This window comes from Lampetra fluviatilis, chromosome 53 (genome assembly GCF_964198595.1).
Source record: "Lampetra fluviatilis chromosome 53, kcLamFluv1.1, whole genome shotgun sequence".
In the NCBI taxonomy this organism is placed as follows: Eukaryota; Metazoa; Chordata; class Hyperoartia; order Petromyzontiformes; family Petromyzontidae; genus Lampetra; species Lampetra fluviatilis.
The window spans coordinates 1,760,901-1,781,644 of NC_136327.1; the positions used below are offsets into that span (position 1 = coordinate 1,760,901).

Sequence of the window (20,744 nt, forward strand, 5' to 3'; positions counted from 1 at the left end):
TTAAAAGCCTTAAATGATACAGCTTTTAACATGACAATGCACCGAAAGCCCCATTCGTACGATTTCTGTGTTAAAACACATTAAAAATACGCATAAATGTGCACACGCGTGCGCACGTATACATCGCGCAGCCACAGCAAAATGTTTAAAACGTTATGTCATCAAGTAAAATGCGACCGTGCAAGTACACAGATGTCAACCAACAGATGGGGTTACTGATTGTGGGGAAAGTGTGTAAAATAACATCAAGAGCATACTAGCAGTCAATAAATATGCTCAAAAAAAGAAACAGACAATGGCTTAATAGCGCATTTATCACTTATGAATGACGAAGTATAATAGGTTGGGGCAACACTGTCACCTTTCCAGACACATGCATTGCAAACACCACACGCACCCCCCCCCATGTGACTGTATCTTCACAGGGAATCGTTATCTCTAAACCCCGTATAAATAATACAAAGTTAACGTACAATCACCACCAGCGTGGCATAAGGAATAACGAGTTATTAAATCTAACGTAAAAGTCTTCCGTAAAAAATGAGCAAACGGCCAGACTGAAGGATGATCTTCAGGAGACATTCACTCCAGGTGACAAAGAGGTAGGCTCCCATAGTTACACAGACAGCAAGGCAGAGATATGGAAGAACCAAAAGAAAAATGACCTCAACCTAAAAGCCACACAGAAGGAGCGACCTCCTCCCATCATGCGCATTGCGATGGAAGGGTTTTCAGAACGGAGGACAGATTAAATGCTCAAAGAAGAGGAAAGTAGTGGGAGCAGAGCAAGAACAATGTTTTACAAAAACACTGAAAGTTGTCATTTCAAATTCAAGCTACTTTGCCAATTCAATTTGCAAATGTGTTTCGCAGACTCTCAGTTACAAAATTGTACACGCTGGATACGGGAGTGAGTAATCCGCAAAACCTTGCGTGTTGTAACAACCAGGGTTGTTTTTGGTCTCACCGTTTCACTTACGGGACACGCGTACCCGTACTAAATATACAGTGCGGCCAAAACACCGGGTGATTGCTTGTGAGACCGCTGCGGTTTTGGCCGACAGCGCCTTCCTTCCCATGGCTCGCCGGATAGGGTTGGGCGTGCTGGTGCCTCTGTGCTGGCCGTCATACCGAGTGCACAATTTTAGAAACCTTTCCTTAAGCTCCGGCGGGCCCGTTAGCCCTGCCCAATCATTGCACCGTGGCATCAATTAAAGCGCAGCCATTTCCTGACGTTTAGTCAATGACCCTGGTGGAGGAACAGGACAAGGGGCATTGCCTGAAACGTTGGCTTATCGCGGTTTTTGTTGTTCTCTAACATTGTGTCCGCTCATTTAGCCTTCGACTGTTTTGGGGCAAGTGCTGTTCGTAAGCCACACAGCCAGTGGCTAGCGCAAGGCAGCGGCCAATAAATGAAAGCCGAGTGATGTGTTTCCGAAGCGCTGCTGTTGTTGACGCACATCACCAGGTACATATTTTAAGCCAAGACAACTTTAGGCTGGCAAACACCACACTCAGATACCATTTGGCATGGTCTAAAATTGAGCCTCGGGTCACTGGGATTGAAATACAGTAGAGTTGTGTAAAACACTGGAGCACATCTCCCCATTTAAACTGGTTGGATACATAGCTAACTCACAAGTATTGTTAAGACGGACCCTTACTTACTTATTCGAGGGTGGTGGTGGTGTGGCCAGGAGCGCACATAGCAACCTTTGACTCTCCAGTGCAGATGTCAACACCACAGCGAGTCCTCATTTTTGGTTGAGCCAACCGTAGGGATGCCAAGGCCAATTTCAGATGTTCGTAACCACTATTGTTGCAACGCATACGCGTACCGATGTGTGTAAAATATATATTGATAGCAAGCAAGTACACAATATACTTACAGATCTTACAGTGTGCACGTTAAAACTTAGTTCTTTGTCCATCCACGAGTAGGCCTCCTTATTCCGTCGAGGTTATTTGACCACACTTCACCATGCTGGTCAGTGCAGGTTGATAAAGGGGCCGTCCATAAATGACGTCACGCGATTTTGGACGATTTTTGACCCCCCCCCCCTCGTCACACGGCGTCACAAAAAGTCAGACCCCCCCCTCAAAAATGACGTCACAAAGCTTTGCCCCCCCCCAAAAACATATTTCTATTTAAAAAAACATGTTTCAAATCGCTTTCAACTATTGTCATTGTAGTGCGTATTTAATGTGGCGCTGCACTCTGATGTTGTAGGAGTGTTGTTATAACAGTTAGTGTTGTTATAACAATTCTATATTTATTTAAAGTTGTGCATTTTGATGTGACGCCACATTTCTCAAACACCCCCCCCCCTCGTCACACATCGCCACAAATGTCTGACCCCCCCCCCCCAGGTGCGTGACGTCATTTATGGACGGCCCCAGAGGGAGGCCAGGATATGTTAAATATCACTTTTCAATGTTAGCCAATAGGCAGGATTCAAACCTCGTTCATAGACAGTATCGTGCACCAACCACTGCACCCCAGATTGAGCCCACTGTATATGCCCTGCGTGGTGCCACTGTAATGAAACATGCAGTGTGTGCGTAAATAATAGAACCACATTCAAGTCGGTGGGGTGGGAGGGGAGGGAGGGAGGGAGAAAGAGCCTCTCCTTTAGCCAAAGCATAAACAGGTGGGCTGGCCATTCAGAGACAACGTGGGCTCTCCTGCAAAAATGGGGGTAAAAAACTGTGGATAAACAAAGGCACAATGAGGACATGGACCTCTTTACATGACGTTCCAGCATTTCGCTGTGCTGTGTAGCCTGCAGGGATTACAGGCGGTCAGGCGTGGTGTAGTAATGTGGTCCAGCCAAGCTCACCTCAATCAAGTGCCGCTATTAAATAACACTTGCCGCTTCGGCCTTGCAAATCAGCTGATAATGAATGCTGCTGTTGCGGCACCGTCCATCGTGTTGCCTTTCTTTCTCACACATCACGCCAAGTGGGAGGAGGATTGAACGTGGCTCGGATATTGCGTGCAAAACCACGGGGAGGCACGCACACAAACACACAAGCACGCAGCGAGTGTCCTACAACGACATCTGCACAATGCGTACTGCCAAGTACAATGCAGTTATTACTACTTATAAAGGTCGCTATTTCAGAGGAGATTCGGGCGTATTGTGGCATGGCGCACGAGTCGCGGGCACCTGTTTTATTAAAGGGTGCATGTCAAATCGTGATAAACTTACTTCGAGTTAAAACAACTCGTATTCAAAGGAAAACCTAATAGGCGTAATATAATATAGACGCAATCCTATTCCTTACAAGACACTGCACTGTAAGAGTTAATTATACATTAATACACTAGCGCATGCATGTTACTATACACTCAAACACAAGAAACTCAATTAAGTCAATAACACTTCCTTAGAAGAAATATACATAATCGGCGACGTTTCAGGCATTGGTCCTTCTGCATAGCAGACAGGCCACGCAGATAATCGTCAACAAGGGTTGGAGACTGCACGTGTAACAGCATGGGGCCAGATGAGAATTACATTTTAAAAACATTTTATATTACCAGTTTATAACCAGGTACACGCATACATAGAGTAGTTGCCTAATAGTGGCTATTGAGAACGGGACAAATACCCATACACACTCTGTTTTAGACCGTCTAAGATGCACATACAGCAGAGAATATGGACAGTGCATATCCAATGACAGATGATACAAGATGCACATGTCAAGGCAGAGCACGTTAGAATCCGTATGACACCTCGAGATATATAGCGCCAATATATCAGTATAAACAGTATATCACGATTGTAAGCAATATGTAATGACATTTAAGTATGCCATAACAGTGAATGCATTATTCATGTGAACACCATGCGTGCACATATATAGTATGTAGTCAAATAAAGCCGAAGAGACTGCTGTAATGTATGCACACCATACCATGTGTACATTCCGTATAACGTACAAAGACAAACAACAAAGCGCGTGTCTATGGTTATGATATAATACGCACATACGAAAACCACATCGGATTGTTTTTTTTTTAAAGGGGGTCCCCCAGTTGTGACGATTCAATTTATTTTATATTCATTGTGTCCACAAAAACATTTTTTTTTTAACCACCACCGTACGAATGCGTCACGAAATTATGACATCATTGTAAGCATCCCCTTGTTGGTGGGTGTGTGGGGGGGGGAGAGTTGATAAAGTGTCGTATTATATGTCGTCTTTTCCTCCTTTAAATGTATTGAGAAAACAATGGGGACAACATTCCATCACATTGAGAAGCAGCAGCAGCGAGCTTGGGGCCTTTGGTCCACCACCACCCCCCCATTGTCTATGCGCGGACGCGTGAACAATAGGCACAGCCTTTAAAGACGTGTTTATTTGGCGGCCCTTTTATTCTTTCATTTCATTAGATTTGTTTACAAATTCCCCCACCACCACCACCGAAGCGGTTTGCGGCCAGCGAAAGTGCGAATTAAGCGAATTCGCGAAGTGCTTTTTGGATCGCATCCAAATGTTTCTCACCATTATTTCTGGGGTTTTTCGCCAGGTATCGATAACCGGGGGTGTGTGTGTGTGCTAAACGGGGTTTGTTTATTTTTGTTTTCTCGAGTCTTGATATTGAATCGTGTATAGGGTGAGCCAGCAGTACTCGTCGACGTTGCATTGCGTGCAATGCGTTAACGTTGTCAGATTTAAAAACAAAAAAAACACAATGATACATCCTAAATCCCGCTATTACAATTATGAAAAACTAACAAATATTTCAATCGATTAACTGAAATTCGTAAAATAAAATTAAACAAACCCACACGTTCAGCTCCATTCCGTTATGTAAGATGTTTTTTGCAGGGTATGTGTAAAATAATTAGCAAGATGATTTTATGTTACTTTGCGAATGACAAAAACTTGGAGAGTTAAATATCGGATAACACAATACAGTGCGGGAATCAATTACGCCCCCGCCCCGCCAACCACTCTTAGTGTACATTATCTTGTAGCGATAATAATCAACAATTAATATTAATTATTACTTAGCAACAATCATGCGAGTGGGCACACGTATTTTAAGCTAAGGGGATACATTTGCAAAGGTGAAAAAAACGTGTTTTTTGTTTAAAAAGAAGAATTGACTTGAGCAAAAACGCCGATCGGTGCACAAAATTAGTTGCCTTAAACTTACCTTTTGTAAAGTAATTAAAGTGTTGTTCATATGAAGACCCTTTAACTCAGCCACAATCCTCAAACACGTCCGTGCATGCACGTTCACAAAACTGCAAGGCACATCAACATCTCCCCGCTAATCTCACACTTTACTTGCTACACAAAGTGTGCGGTTATTAATTTAATCTATTTTTGTTGTTGTTTTAGTTCTCATAGCCCGTCACCGTTTACGACCGACCTCGCCTGAATCCGCTGCGGGAAGCCTTCGCTAGGCCCCCGGCCGTTGGTGCCAGGTCACGGCGGTGGCCCTCGGGGTTGTGTGGGGGGGGGAGGTTGCAGCTAGCAGTGGAGTGAACATGTGCCTCGTGTTCGTTGTTTCCCGACGACCACTCACCCGATAGACGTGGCCTGGATGTTTTTCTGCAACGCGGCCAGATCGGTGTCCAGAGGCATCGCAGGCAGCGACAGGCCACTGTCAAGGAGCGACTGCTCCTCCATAGCTGCGGCTCCCGCTTGGTTTGGGGCCCCCCCAGACGGGTGAAGAAGACTTCTCCGCTAACCCTCGAATGCCGCAATCTCTTCTCAGCCCCGCTACCAAGCCCGACTCCCCCGTGCGTAGCCTCACAAAGCGGCCAGAGGAGGAGGCACAAAGGCCTAGCCTCTTACGAAGGACCTCGTGCTAGCCTGTTCTCTCTGGCCGCCTTGTCGGCCCCCAACACGGACCGCTCCGTGTCTCCACGCTCCCACCCCGGGCAGGGCTCCCCAACTACCCCGAGCCACCCAGCCTCCTCCTCCTCCCCCCCCCCGACTGCGCATGCGACACCCAGTCCCGAAGGCCGGGGGGGACACAAGCGGGTGGGGAGGACGGACGAAGGCCCCCTTCTTTAACTTTCAAACGTTGCCCGTCGCAGGTTTCTCCTCCCTTGTTGGCCGGCCCGATCCAAGGTCTCCCTCGCCCATCATCGCGGCTCGTCTCCTGGCGCAGGAATGCAGGCGAACGTCGGGGCTTCAACATACGCTGCAGACAATTAGCGGTGGGCTGCCCCGCGTTATGTACATGTACGGTCCGTACAATACGACTGGGCCCCCCTCTCTGCGAGCACAGTTGTTGAGATTCTATCTTTTCCAACGTCTTGTTTTAATATCTCCCCGTAAAGCAGGCAGGCGCACGAAGGTAAAACTTTTGTTATCCGTGCCCGACGCCCGCTTCACGTGGTCTGTCTCTCTCTCCCCACATAGGAAGAGAGCTCTGCTCTGCCAGAGCAGGACCCGACCAAGTGAGCCACATTTGATGAGGGTGGAACGATCTAAGTTAATCGTTAATTTGCCAAGAAACGCGCTCGATTAATAAACACACTCTAAATATTACAAGTTCTTATAATTACTCGATCTCAAGTCAATGAAGGACCCACGGCGTGTTAAAATAAGGATGTTTGACGGGCAGGAGTTTAGAGATTCTACCCTCACTGTGTGGGAGGTGGGTAGGTTTGGTGCAGTCCGAGTGACAAGCGCCGTGCGGATGGAGGGAGGGAGGGGCTATGCGTGCACACACGTGGTCGCGCGTGCGCACGTGTGTGCACGTGTGCGCACGTGTGTGCGTGTTTTTGTGCCTTGTTTACGCACCGCGTGTTAAGTGACCCGTGCTATAACAATGCACGCACCACGCGTTACATACATAATACACACAAACAATGTACGTTGCAACAAACAAATTCGGTATGGTTATTTTTGTAAGCGTTGGTTGATATTTAACAAATAAAACATACGCTATATGATCAGCGTTCATGTACAGGCGCGCAAAATACACCGTTAAAATTCCAAGGTTAATGAGCACATACGGAAAATATTAACTGAAAATTTCAATAAGATGCGTATACAAATTGCGTACATGTTACGGGTCATAATATACAAATGGAATACACCACACATTTTGTAATTGAATATTATTATCCGTGTGTATGTGTTAGTATTATTAGACACCAATGCACAAGTCACCCCTTTCATGTGTCAATCTTAATATTGTTTGCACTGCTGTCGCTTCTGTCTGCAAAACCCCGCGGCTTCGGTTTTCATGGCAACGTAAATAATAATTCGAGTAAATAAAGAACCGCTCGCCTCGCACAGAGGCTGTGGTCCAGCACCGTTGGGTTTTGTTTACGATCGCCATGGTTACCGCCGCGTGACGTCACTCGGCAAAGGGGGGCAACATGGCGGACGATACAAACCGCTCGCTTTCCGCGAAGGTGAATTCACTTTGTGTGTTTTGCTCATTGTTAGCGGCTCAGATTTGCTACTAATATCACCGATGCGTCAGGTGCACGCGGATAAATGTGCGGTTTCGCCTGACATATGAGGGTGCTGCAGTTGTCCGATTGCAGTTGCGTTTGAAAGCCGTTTGGGGTTGTGACTCATTCACTCTGGCCTTACGCGGGCCTGCGCGCAAGTTATTGTTCTGCGATTTAAAAAATATAAAATATTTAATTTTGAGCAGCCTATGTTTATAATTGTGCGCGAAAATCAACAATAAACGCGATGTATAATAATAATAATGCCTCGAATTAACATTTGCTTTAATATCCGCCCACGACACTTGATTTTTCGTAAAATGATCCGTCTGAATCCGTGTGGAAATGACACATTGCCTCCCCTCGCCATAGCAGGGCTCGGTATTTTGTATTGGGAGGTCAAGTTGACCCCCCCCCCCCCAGACGTGGAATGAATTCACGACCGTCCCTGAATCAAGCGATCTAACCACAGCGCCACCCAGATGGATATAAACTGGACATATATACATTGACTTGCATCCCACTGGGATTTTTTCACAGAGCGTTGGTGTATGGTGATTTTTTCTGGAAGATTTTTTGCTGTTTTTTCCTGGATTTGTATGTTTGCGCAGTCACTTTAAGATGTTTTCTTGTTTTAGTTTTTTGTTTGTTGCGGTTGCACCCGATTCAAGAGCCGAATGGCTCACAGGGCTATACCAACTAAATGAAAACTTAAATGAAACTAAGTATGCTGCGTAACTATACATCAGTCCTTTAAGCAGGAGGAACGCTCATTGAATCAAGCCGTGTCTTTAATGATAAATAAATGGTATAAAACAACACGTGTAAGGATGCATTGACCCTTCTAGATCGATTCTGAAGCTCACGATATGCATCGAATCTACTTTGTTTGAATCATTGTTTGTCAATTCACTTGCTCTTTTTCTTGGTTCTTTCGGTAATGTCACGTAGAAGGGAAATAATAAAATAATACAATTTATTCTCACGACGTTTCGGCCACAACGCAAGCAGCCGTCCTCAGGTGAAGAACAGGTCTGTCGGAAAGACAGCGTCTCTTGTTCACGTATGTTCAGTAGGGGCGGATCAGAAATTTACAACAACAAACGATACTAAAACGATGGGAGTGAAAGGTATAAGAAAGGTAAGCAGATCACTAAAAATAAATACGTAAAATAGATTAAGTATATGAGTTCAAATTGCATAAGTATAATTTCCAAGCTTGGGCAAGGTAGCAAAACAACAGCACACCAAGACAACACACAGTCCCTCAATAAAATGACACATTAAAATTGAACTATCGCTCCATTGGTAAGGATGAAAGTTACAAATCTAATTAAATAGCAATATATCTAGAAAGTATCTCTTCACGCACATGTTAAAACATATCTGTGAGGAAATGTATATTCAAGACTATGAACACAATATTGTATTGCCTGGCATTTAAGTTGTGCGTATGAAAATGTTGTACTCCACACTGTTATCAAGTTAATGTTTTGATATCAAAAGTGGTTCATTGTGTTTTGTTGCTTAAATCCTAAATTTTAAAACTGTACTGTATTCTTAACTATTCAAAATATTAATTATTCGTCGTGCAATTCCCTAGGTGTCAATAAAATGTCTGTATATACTGTACTGTAATTCCACTAACATGTTGTTCTATGTGCTTGCATTGATGGCCATGAGCTAAGACAGGGGTCGGCAACCTACGGCTCCGGAGCCGCATGCGGCTCTTTACGGGCTGCTTCTTGACGATATGTACGTATGTACAGTATGTACTCAGATGCATTGCGGCTCTTGAAATACTGAATTTTGTACCGAATTGGAAAGAAATGGCTCTTCTTGTTATTTTGGTTGCCGACCCCTGACCTAAGAGATGTTTAAGGAAGCCTAGTGTTCCCCTCTAGTGGTTACGGTTGCTATCGCAGTAGCCAGCTGAATGTGCCTTCAAAACACATTCCAGATTCATAATACAGGTTTTTTGGGTTAAATCGCGTAAATATAAATGTGTTGTGAAGCCCGCCACCACCCGACACAGCCAATTAGTAAGGTTTTATCACGTTAACAAAACATGCCAATTCGTTACTAATACTAATCAATTATGCATGCATGTTGAACTTCTTTCGCACCGTACATAGCCAACCATGCTCATTGGAGGTGCGGGAAATCGGAGGTGCATATATTGGTGAAGACCACCAAAGACATATTTTTTTCTGTGGACTGTCACCTGAGTGTAAATGAATTATGTTAAGTACCGGCAATGATTTTAAATGTATTTCCACCAGATACATGTACGTTGCTGGATTATTTTACCAATTGCCTGAATAGTTTTGTCGCTAATGACGATGTCTGTATATGGGTTTGTGCTCCCCGACTGCAGACCAGAAAGCCACCAGCTCAGAAAACTGTTCCCCGGGCAGCCTCTGCCCAGCCCAAGAAAACAACACAAGATGACCTCCTTGCAATGGAGGAAAATTACAAGTATGTGCATGTGTCTGTCACTATTGGTGCATCCTTCAGCATACTGTATTATATTTAGCATTGTGATCATTGTGCAATGAAACTACAATTTATCAATCCACTGGTATTGCATTTGTTAACTTAACTTTATATATTGAATTGAAATCCACATGAAATAACAACCCCCCTACAATGTTTGTTGTCACTATCACTGGTCTCCCGCTTATATTTTTTGGTTAACTTTCCACATTTTATTTTAGGGTAGAAATAAGTTATTTTTGAGGAGGGGGAGTGAAAATCCTGGTACAGTATTTATAATCGATATTATACTTTTTATGAGAATAGTTGTCATAGTATTATATTAATATTATACTGGTTGAATTAATATATATAATTTCCATTTATTTATGCTACTATCAATAAAAAAATGAGTGATACTCATAATGACAATTGTTATGATGCTTGCTTACCCAGGAAAGGCTAATTGAGTCTCAATATTTTTTTTTATAAAAGCCCTGCCAAGTTTTTGTACAGTTGGTCGATGTTGTTTCAAGTCATCCCAATTAAGTACTTTGCAGGTATTATTTTTTCATCATTGGGATATATGACCAATACCAGTTACTTGGTTTCACCTCCAATTGTCACGGTAGGCTACGTATGGTGCCAAATAAATTCAACATACATTGTATGCTTTTTTTAGCTGGTGATTCTGACAATGATATGGTAGTGGTGGTGTTGATGATGGTAAGGCTGAAGATGATAGTGGTGATTATGATGCTGATGGAAATGCTTACCATGTGTTGGTAATACTGATAATGGTCATGGAAATTCCTGTTTTGGTTTCGCGCGTGTGCCATGCAGACGGCTCAATAATGAGCTCGAGGCCAAGACAGCGGTGCTGGTGCAGCAGGCTGAGGCAGTGATGGTGCGTGCCCTTTGAAAAAAACCTACAGCTAACGTCAATTCCATTATAATTAAATGAAATATACCAGTAGCAGGAGGTTACTATCAGTAGTCTCTTTAGTAGAAGCAGCAATATATTTCGCGGCGTTGCAGCAGCCTACCGTTAGAAGGTTGCTCGTTCAAATTCTAATCAAGAGCTAACTGCTATTATTCCTCTGGGTCCTAGGAAGAGACTGGCCACTGTCAAGGGAATGCAGAATTTCCACCATTGCCCCAGAGCCCCCACATGCTTGCTTGGACACAGACACTTTGATTTCAATGGAATATTCGTGACGAAGAATACATACGAACAAAAATCATGTCAAAATAAAATTTCCACTAAAGTAGGCAGGAGAAAGATCATTCCCGTCCAGGATTATCCCTACCTGGTTGAACACGGTTCTGATATATTAAATGTAATGTTATTAACTTTGTAGTGTATTGTATATCGTAAATAATGAATACACCACTTTTAGCTCTTTCCAATCCACTGCTGAATGACAGCCTCTGTACACCTTTTGGTCTGAAGGTATGTTTGATCCTGCTTTACCATGCTGCTTGAGGAGGATCCTGGACTAGTTTAGATATCCCTTTGCACTGAAGTAAGCCGGGGTTGGGACTCGTACTCAGTTCCCCATGTGCATAGTACAGCGCACTAACTGATTTGGTATTTCTCCCCCCTTGTTTTTATAAGTGTCTTGTAGCTGCAAGCAGAATGTACCTGTACAGTATTATTATTTCAATGTCATGCAGTGTATCTTGCTGCTCCGTAAGCAATCTGCTTGCGCAGGTCTAGTTCCTCCCGTGTAATTTATTCTTTGTTTCCATGACCATTAGGTCTCATAGACATTAGAACAGTTTCTAGACATTAGAAACCGTTCCGAGGCATACCGGGCCCTTGTTTATATGACCCAGCATGGACCATTTGTTGTCCCAAGAGCTTCATGAATGTGTGGCACCTTTGGGCTCAGCCCTTCCTCTCCGTGCTCCCCATCCGCTCAGCATCCCTTGCCCCTAGGCCAAAAGGAAGCAATCATATGGTCACAGCTGAAAGCGGGTCACTCTCTTTGTAACTACTATCATGTTTTTGTATTGTTTGTTGTTGTAACGTTCTTACCCGCCCCTACTGGACATCTGTGAAAAATAGCTTTTTAGCTCATCGGATTCCTCCAGTTATGAATAAATATTTTGTTCTGATTCTGATGCTATGGCGGCCTAGTAAAAAAGTAAGTCGCACAGCCTGGCAGAAGTAGGAGTAAGAATGTTGCATGAGCAGCAGGTTGTAGACGTTGCATGTGCATTTTATTGTCGACTGTGCAATGCTTCATGTCTTTTTTTAAATGCATGGTGTGTGTGTGTGCGCATGGGTGGGGTTCTACAGAGAGAGCAACAAGAGCTTCTCTCCAAGCCTGTCCCCACATATTTGAGCTTTTCTGCATACAGTGACATTGGAGACAATGAAAATGACCAAACAGCGTTGAGGTAAGAGCTTTCTATCAATTACCAATATCCATCCAGCTTATCACTGCAATTTCGTTTTCCATTCATTGCAATTGTCTCCGACTTAAAGGAATCACTCAGCCTTCACACTGGATGCATAAACCAACATTTTACATACTTTTACCAACACTGCAGGGAAATGAACTGGATTTTTATTACACATGATGCCAGCACACAGCCCAGTGCGAGTTCACTATGTGAAGCCATTACGGTCAAAATTGACTGTGCTAAAAGGAAAATGAATGCGAAGGGGCACTACCAGCAATTGAATCTCAACTAAAACATTTTTTTATTTTGACTTGAAGCTTTCATGACTGCAGGAATTCATATTGGTTTTTTTTCCACCTGATGGCGGTTGCTTGTGTTGCGATCGAAACGTCGTAGTTTTTTTGTTTATTTTATATATTTTTTAACCTATCTACGTGACTTTACCGAAAGACCCAAAGAATATAATTTTTATATTACCAGGTAAGGCCCACTGAGCTACATAAATCTTTCAGAAGCGAACTGGCTATCACAAATGATAGCTCAACAAAGTGGCTTATAACGTGAACATTTACAGCAGCCAAATACTCTAAATGTATGATTCTTAATGTGGAGGGGAAAACCAGAGGACCCGGAGAAAAATCCACATGACCACGGAGAAAACATGCAGACGCCAAATATACAGGCATCAGTCGGGATTGAACCCACGACCTCCTGTATATCAGGCGAGGTAGTTAACAACTCTCCACCATGGCGAATTGAGATAGGGTGCCACCCAGTTTAGTTGTGTTCAATACTGTGCATTCTTTTGTTTAATACATTTGTTGGCAAGATTTAAAAGCAGTACCTCCGATTAGCACGTTTGGCTACACACTGTGCAAAAGAATATCAACATACATACAAACTACTGCTCATTGCATATGCAAAAAGATGCATCACGTCAGTAAAGCATGAAACAATGGGATTTTGTGGTTGTAGTGGGGATGCCTTTTGAGGAGACAGAAACACTGTGGGTCTGTGGTATTTCATCGAGGTCCTTAATTGTTGCTGATGACTTCACTCTGTACTTTGATGCTTGTAGCAAAATGATGTTATGAATAGTGATGAATTAAAAAAGAAATATATGCAAAAAATAAGATATGGGGGTAAGAATTTTGAAAGGCTGTTAGATATTGATATGTTCTTCGTTAATAATGAGCAAATTAGAATCGTAGCGTAATGGCTAATGATAATGTGCCATTAATAATGATCTCATCTATGTTCGCTGGACGGTTGGAGAGACAACTCCACAGTCACTGATGCAGATACCAAAACCATGCAATCTGTTCATCTTACAATGAGTTGACCTAAGGGAGGCCTAGGCCATATTGCGATACCGATTTTGCACGTGTGCTGTGCATGACTGTCATCATGCCATGTGTGGCATTCGTCTTCTAATATTTTACATGTTCTGCTTACAGTGGCAGGGTATTTTCTTCAGGATCAGTCTCTCTGCAGGACCAGCTGCCCCAAGCACCAAAGCCGGTAATTTGTCCCTGCAAATAACACCGTAATTTGTGTGATTTTGGTGACCATTTTGTTCAAGTGTCTTTTTAATATCAGGTCCCCTGAAATATTTGTGGGGTTTTTTTTTTTACAAAGGCAATCAAATCAAAGGGAGAATCGAAAATGACTAAACTTCAGAGACCAGTTTCAGCAACCAAAGGCAGGAAGCCAATCAAGTAAGTTCCAACACAAGTGCTTTGCTTGCTCCTCACCCTTGGGCCTCCTTTACTCAGAATGTCCCAACACATCTTCCACCAATAATAATAATACTGTATTTGACTGCAACGTTTCTGAAACATTCACACTTTCATACATTTTTCCACGAAAATGCGACTTCTTTTCTTGATGGACACATTTTCACTTGTTCATCATGTTATAAAAAATATATATATATATGCTTTAACATGGTCTTATTTGTATATTTGTAACTGAACTTTTCATAAATGTCTTATATGTCATTATATGGACACGTTTTTGTTGTGGAACATTCCGCCACCCGACATCGCCAAACAAATGAAATGGTTGTGTGCAAACGTTTAAAATGTGCCAATTGTTGTAATTTAAATTCACTGGTTAATTGAAGAACAATTCTCACAACTAAATATCTTTACTCTGCTGCTTTCTGTTGCTCACCCTTCAATTTTTTTTACAATTTAGATTCGGGTTATTTCCATTTTACACAATTGCATTAGAGCTTTCATGGCACTGCTTGTTTATTTCATGTACTTTTATAACACGTTCTACATGTCTGCCCTTGGGATTGAACATAGCTTGAATACAGCTTGAGAAGAGTAAAAAAAAACATTCTTTAACGAAAGCAGTTTTTTCAAAGTTAGATTTTTTTAATGTGTTTATTTTACATATTTCAGCTTCAGTTACAATTTCAGTTGAGCAAAATAACTTTGGTCTTGTATCAGAGTCAGAGCAAGGACACTCGAATCCAAGAATGCTGCAGATGATGTCGCTGTGCCTGAAGATTTTACCAACTTCTCTTTGGCCAAAACCATCAACAAAATTGAGGGCACGCTCGGAGATGATTTGCTACCTGCTGAAGCCGATGATGACATCATGCCCAGTGCAGCCAATGAGATGGGAGCAGGTACCGTTGCACAATGGCACACAGACATATGGGTTTTTCCCCTTCTATCTGGCAACAAAACAGCTGTTAAGGTGTTAAAACACCAAACTGAAACCTTTTACAAGGAATCATGTCGACATTAACCACAATGCTTGTGGTCAGAATGCAAACAAAAAACATACTTTGATAATATATGCATTGTTCTTGAAACTGATTGGTCCACGCCAGAGACATCTTTCTTTTGAGCCTCGCCTCAAACGGTGTTAGACCAGAGGACGCCAAAAGAGTATGTTTTTGTTTGCATTCTGACCACAAGCATTGTGGTTAATGTAGACATGATTCCTTGTTAAAGGTTTCAGTTTGGTGTTTTAACATCTTAACACCTGTTTTGTTTCCAGATAAAAGGGGAAAAACCTATTATCATATTTTGGTACTAGCAAAGGAGGTCCCACAATGGTATTGCTATTATTAAGTTTTCTTTGTTTTCTTAATCTTTGATTGTGGAAGGCTTTGAAGTTGTCTGTCGGCCGAGTCACCCCCTTGAGCAAGAGCTTGTGAGCTCTACGGGCTTTACTCGGTGGGAAATACACTCCCAGTTCCGATTCTGATTTGCAGATCAATTTTACACAAATTCTCACGCACGCGATTCATCGTATTTATTGCGAGGTGCAAATTTTATATTGCATTCATGTATCTTCATACGCACCTCCGATTAGCACGGTTGGATACGTATGGTGCGAAATAAGTTCAACACATATATTTACACACATACATACCCTTATTGTCTACTTTCACATCTTCCTCCAGGTAAATATTCACCAAACTGAAGTCCTAGTCGCAAAAACAGTGAAGCATTTGGCTTGTTCCTGCCCCTCCAAAGCTCTGACTTGTTCGTAAAGAGTGTCTGTAACCTCAGAGTCGTCATTGCTCGCGCTGTGTCTTCTGTGCTGTTGTGTGTGCGTTTTTTTTATATCCAGAGGCACAAATCCGCTTCTTGAAGGCCAAGCTGCGAGTGATGCAGGAGGAGCTGGACAGACTCTCCAACCTTTGTGGAAAGAAGGTGGTTTTCAGTACATCGTCATATATTTATATCAGTGTTTTCCAAATCACATGCATTTAAATTTTAAAATAATCGATCACCCTCGATATTCCGATATCCCCATTAATGTATAATATGCCGTATAAAATATCATTTATTTTCCTCTGGAACTGATTATTTCCTTTCCCTTTATTTCTTATGGGAAAAATTCGTTTGGTACACGTCATTTTCGGTATAAGTCCTCCTACCTTCTGGAACGAATTAACGACGTATACCGAGGTTCCACTGTACTTGAACCCAGGTGTCACAGGAAATGGGTGGAATTGTGCTGCGGTGGATAGTGCATTGCACTCTGAGGCCGGTGACCTGAGGTCAATTCCGGGCCATAGCTAACATCAGTGGTAAGGGATATCTGAACCGGCCCTGGCCCCCCTTCACGTAAATAATCATTTCATAGAAATTACTCGTCTCAATTAGTTCTCACCGGGTAATACCGCCCTATAATGCAGTGAAACTCCCCTGACCCATCACCGCTCCTATTATCTCTGGCCAGAAACGGTCGACAACACGTTATTTTCACAGCCATTTTGCAGATAAGCGCAGCTGCAGATTTCTCCTCACACGCACCCTTCTGCCAGGACGACGAGCTGAGTGCGACGTCAGCACGGCTGAAAGAGGCGGACGAGGAGCGAGCGAGGCTACAGCGCTCTTCCCAGATTCACCAGGCGCACGCCGACAAGTTCCGCTCCCTCTCCGACGAGCAGGCCCACCGCGCCGATGCCCTGGACGCACAGCTTTCCTCCATCAACAAGGTCTCCAAACCCCGGGATGCAAACCGATGTTACAGCTCGTGCTTAAACAAACACGTTTTTATTATAGCAGGTAAGGGCCCACTAAGCTGTCTCGCTCTTTTTAAGAAGCGACCTGGCCACGGCAAATGATAGCTCAACGAAGTGTGGCTTATCGTGTGGAAATTTAAAGCAGCCAAATACTCTAAACGCATGATGTTGAGTCTAACTGTGGACGGACAAACCGGAGGACCCGGAGAAGAATCCACACCACGGGGGGAGAACATGAAAACTCCAAATATCCACGCTATACCTCTGGTGTCTAAAATAAGCCTCTTACAGCAACCATAGGATTGTACGCCTTCAAGTTACAGAGAGCTGTTCATGGCACATTTTGTCATCACTGTGATACAAATGTATCAGACGCCTGAGATTGATTAAGAAAAGGGTTTTGCCATGCTGTACAGTGGACTGTTTTGTGCAGTGAATGATGACTGGGCTGTATTCTCCAACTCGCACTGGAAAATCTGTTTTTCCAACATTCGAACCTGTGATCTCGGCTCTGAGAGCTCAGCCTCTTACCAACAGCTTTGCATTTGTTACTTACAACTTAAAAAAAATACTCCCAATGAAATGCTGTGCTGTACATATGTATGTTGGACTTTGTTCGCACCGTACGTAGCTAACCGTGCTGATGGAGGTGCTGGCATGCGTGTGCATGGGTTCTGGGTTCTGTCGGCGCAGGAGTTGGAAGCGCTGAAGCGGACTCAGAAGCAGGCTTCCTCGGCTCAGGGAGCAGCTGAGGTGCGACTAAACCGAGCACTGGAGGAGGCAGAGCGACATAAAGCAGAGCTCACTCGGCTGCAGCAAGCCAGCAAGGTGCGTGGGGCATCCTAAGCAAGTTCCCCCTGGATACCACCAATACCAAAACTCGCCATTCACCACTAAGTGACGGTGACGTCATCACGGCGCTTGTGCCAGACCGGGTGCACTTTGAGGCCACGTGAAGTGTCGAAGGCTCGCTGCTGGCAAGAGGTCGTGGGACAGACCCAACAGGTGCCATGGTTTGACTTTAATGGCAGGCAGATGCACCAGCTGTGCCCCCTACTGTGCCGACTTCCTGCGTTTTAGCTGCCCGGCGCTCCGCTCATTGTTGTAAGTGAAGGGCAATTGACTCTAACTGACCAGTAGCGTCTTCACGAGCCTCCTCTTTCGAGGCTGATCTTGACACCGCTGGTACAGGTCTTCGGCAAGTCCACTCAGCCCCAAATACTCCCGTACCCGCATCAGTCAGTCCATCTCTTCTCTCAGCCCGTGTCGTGCCCCTACCCCACCCGCCACTCTGAGAATCCTACAGGTCACAGATGCCGGAGGCTTTTGCTGAATGATTCGTAAACATTGTGATGGGATGAGGGAGGTGAATTATTTCAGGAGACAATCGGCATTTCCTCTCGTGGCTTCACAGGTGACAAAACTTTGTACAAATTGTAAAAAATATAATGGCCACGTTTGACCTACGTCTATTGTGAAGGTGACATTAAATCCGTGCAACTTCCCAGGATAGCCACTCTGGTGAGATTGCAGCACTCAATAATGCAGTTTGCTTCCACATGTTCATTAAAAATGAATAATCTTCACATTGCTTGGTTAAAAACATCATTATCAGCCATGGTCAATAGCATAACAATGATAATGAATGCCAGAAATTGGTTGAAGACCTTCAAAACGAAGGCTGCGAAGCTGGACGAGAGATAAATATGAACAAACGTCATTTATAACACGGTTGCTCATCAAAATAAAATAATAGTTGGAGGAATGCAACTGGAAAATAAATCAAACTATATATACACACACACACTTTAGACATTTATTGAAATGCATCAGGATAAAATAATGAATAAATAGGCAAACACAAGCAATACAAAGTGCATTTGGTAAATATTTATTATTTTAAAAAGCACACTTGTGCCTGGAGAGGAAAGTTTTCAATCAGTGCATTTTGTCAGCTGTGATTTATTATAAACGTGGACACTGGCACACAACATGGAACAAAATCTGAAAAGTTTGGCAGTATGGAGAGATGCATGCTGGGATTTATAACATCCCAGCATGCATCTGTGCACCCCTTTTTCTCTCGTAATGATCAGGTTTGCATCTGATCCATAATTCTATAGCTGTTGATGTATACTTACAAAAACAGTTTTCTCAGGCACAAGTAGTATGCTGCTTTTCATTATCAAACTCAACTTTCCAAACGTGTTCCATCCTGCTTTTGTTGCCTCTTTATTGAATAATTTTGATGCAACTCCACCTCCACAATTTACCTCCGGCAGACATATCCTGCTGTGTGCTCGAGTCGAGTTAAAATCGGTTAAACGTTGTACCACGGAATGATACATACTGTATGTGCGGCTGTGTGTGTGTGTGCACGTATGTCACAACAGGACTCTGGTGAGCAGGCACGGGCTCGCATCGAACAATTAAGTGCTGAAAGCAAGCGTCTGGAGAAACAGAAAATTGAGCTGATTGCAGGATATAAAAAACAGATGAAGCTCATTGACATTTTAAAACGCCAAAAGGTGTGTTGCATTTTCGTGGCGGGTCTTGTGACTTACAGTCCAGTTGAGCACCTTTTACCTCGTTCAGTTGTGGACCAGACATTGGTCAGTCTGGCATACGGCAGCTCCAAAAACAGCATAGCTACTTGCCGTCACTGTGATAAGAATCTCCGTGGAGCATTGCTACTCGATGTACCTAGGAGGGAACCACACCTGGGACGTGTGATCCTACCGCAACAGGTGCCTGCTGAAAACACATCCCTGCGGAGGGAGCTGGTAGGAACGTTGGGTTGCTCGGTCAATGGTCAGGGTCAACGGCGGCGTGGTGTATTCCGCAAATATGCCCGACTGTGAGGGCGGGCACAAGCCGGCGTGAGTAGGTTAAACGTTGAGTTTTATAAGGGCACCACAGGGTGACCAGCCCCTCCCCACCCAGCCGCACCCCTCCCACCCAGCCCCACCCTCCCCACCCAGCCCCTCCCCACCCAGCCCCTCCCTCCCCACCCAGCCCCTCCCTGCACGACGGACACAATAATCCCGTGGGCTGGTGTAACCAGGAGGTTCCTACCAGTATAATTGCTTTTGCAGTTTGCCCAGATTCCAAATGCGCAATTGGAACTTAATTGGGAAAGAAAAAAGCACTTACAGATACGCTTCACCAATGGGCAGCTTAAGCTCATCCTCTACCCTCGTAAGTAAAGGTGGCCGTGGTATGTACGAGGGTGAGGGTTAAATAGATTGTTAGCGTGGGCTGTCAATGCCTTTCAATTTTTTACCTTTCAGTTATTTTACCTGCATGGTATTTTATTCACCCGCTCCCCCCCCCCCCCCCGCTGTACCTCCAACCCTCCTATCTCCCTTGCGCATTCCACAGATGCACATTGAAGCCGCCAAGTTACTTTCCTTTACAGAAGAGGAGTTCATGAAAGCTCTCGATTGGCGCAGCTGAGTGTGGAGTACAACGCGGAAAGTTATGGCTTCAAATTCTGGCTGCTTTGAGTTGTATGATTCTACTACTGTATTCCTTTGCACTGAGAAACATTTTAGCTTTGCTGCTTTAAAAGTCGCCTAAGGACAGACAATCAATATACTTTCCAGAAGTAGCATCAGAATGTTAACATTGTACATCATGCTTGTGTATGTACTTCGTGCTCATGTTTTGTTATCTACTATCACAAGAAACTTTTTCAACGAAGTGTAATTGAAGTGATTTTAAATATTGACAAAGTTGCTTTTATTTATGGGAAGTTGGATTAATAAAAATGCAAAACTATTTTGGGTGTGGCAAGTGTTGTGAATCTTGGACCATCTAGGGATATGATTCTTGCTTAGGGTTCGAGGGGTCCTTGGGTTTAAATCCCGGATGAGCCATTTCCCTTTTAAATACAAGTGCCTAATAGGAAAGCTGAAAGG

At 43.7% G+C, this 20,744-nt stretch overlaps 2 protein-coding genes across 11 annotated transcripts in view; one reads left to right on the forward strand and one right to left on the reverse strand.

Moving 5' to 3' along the window:
* LOC144949273 (DNA-binding protein RFX7-like) overlaps positions 1 to 6,368 on the reverse strand; it is a 107,255-nt gene extending 100,887 nt beyond the window's left edge. The window contains 1 exon segment of the mRNA XM_078879193.1: positions 5,549 to 6,368. Within this exon segment, the coding sequence (XP_078735319.1) occupies positions 5,549 to 5,652 (104 nt within the window). The 5' untranslated portion in view covers positions 5,653 to 6,368.
* A 987-nt stretch (positions 6,369 to 7,355) lies between these two features.
* TEX9 (testis expressed 9) lies at positions 7,356 to 20,574 on the forward strand. 10 transcript variants are annotated; one of them, XM_078879197.1, is made up of 15 exons: positions 7,356 to 7,397; positions 8,513 to 8,580; positions 9,128 to 9,194; positions 9,575 to 9,621; positions 9,817 to 9,917; positions 10,758 to 10,821; positions 12,220 to 12,320; positions 13,784 to 13,847; positions 13,965 to 14,044; positions 14,786 to 14,967; positions 15,924 to 16,006; positions 16,624 to 16,797; positions 17,518 to 17,652; positions 19,218 to 19,352; positions 20,206 to 20,574. In XM_078879197.1, exons 2-15 carry the CDS (start codon positions 8,557 to 8,559, stop codon positions 20,278 to 20,280), a joined length of 1,332 nt encoding a protein of 443 aa, XP_078735323.1. In that variant the 5' UTR covers positions 7,356 to 7,397; positions 8,513 to 8,556; the 3' UTR covers positions 20,281 to 20,574. The 10 variants fall into 10 exon arrangements, with proteins under 10 accessions (XP_078735323.1, XP_078735327.1, XP_078735326.1 ...); XM_078879196.1 differs by lacking the exon at positions 8,513 to 8,580 and having other exon boundaries at positions 7,359 to 7,397; positions 20,206 to 20,300; positions 20,336 to 20,574; XM_078879199.1 differs by having other exon boundaries at positions 7,365 to 7,397; positions 8,516 to 8,580.
* The last annotated feature ends 170 nt before the right edge of the window (positions 20,575 to 20,744 follow it).

Coding starts and splice junctions, on each gene's coding strand:
- TEX9 (XM_078879195.1), top strand. CDS start 7,362: ATGGCGGACGATACAAACCGCTCGCTTTCCGCGAAG. Junction 9,622..9,816: donor AATCGGAGGTGCATATATTG/GTGAAGACCACC, acceptor CCCCGACTGCAG/ACCAGAAAGCCACCAGCTCA. Junction 9,918..10,757: donor GCAATGGAGGAAAATTACAA/GTATGTGCATGT, acceptor TGTGCCATGCAG/ACGGCTCAATAATGAGCTCG.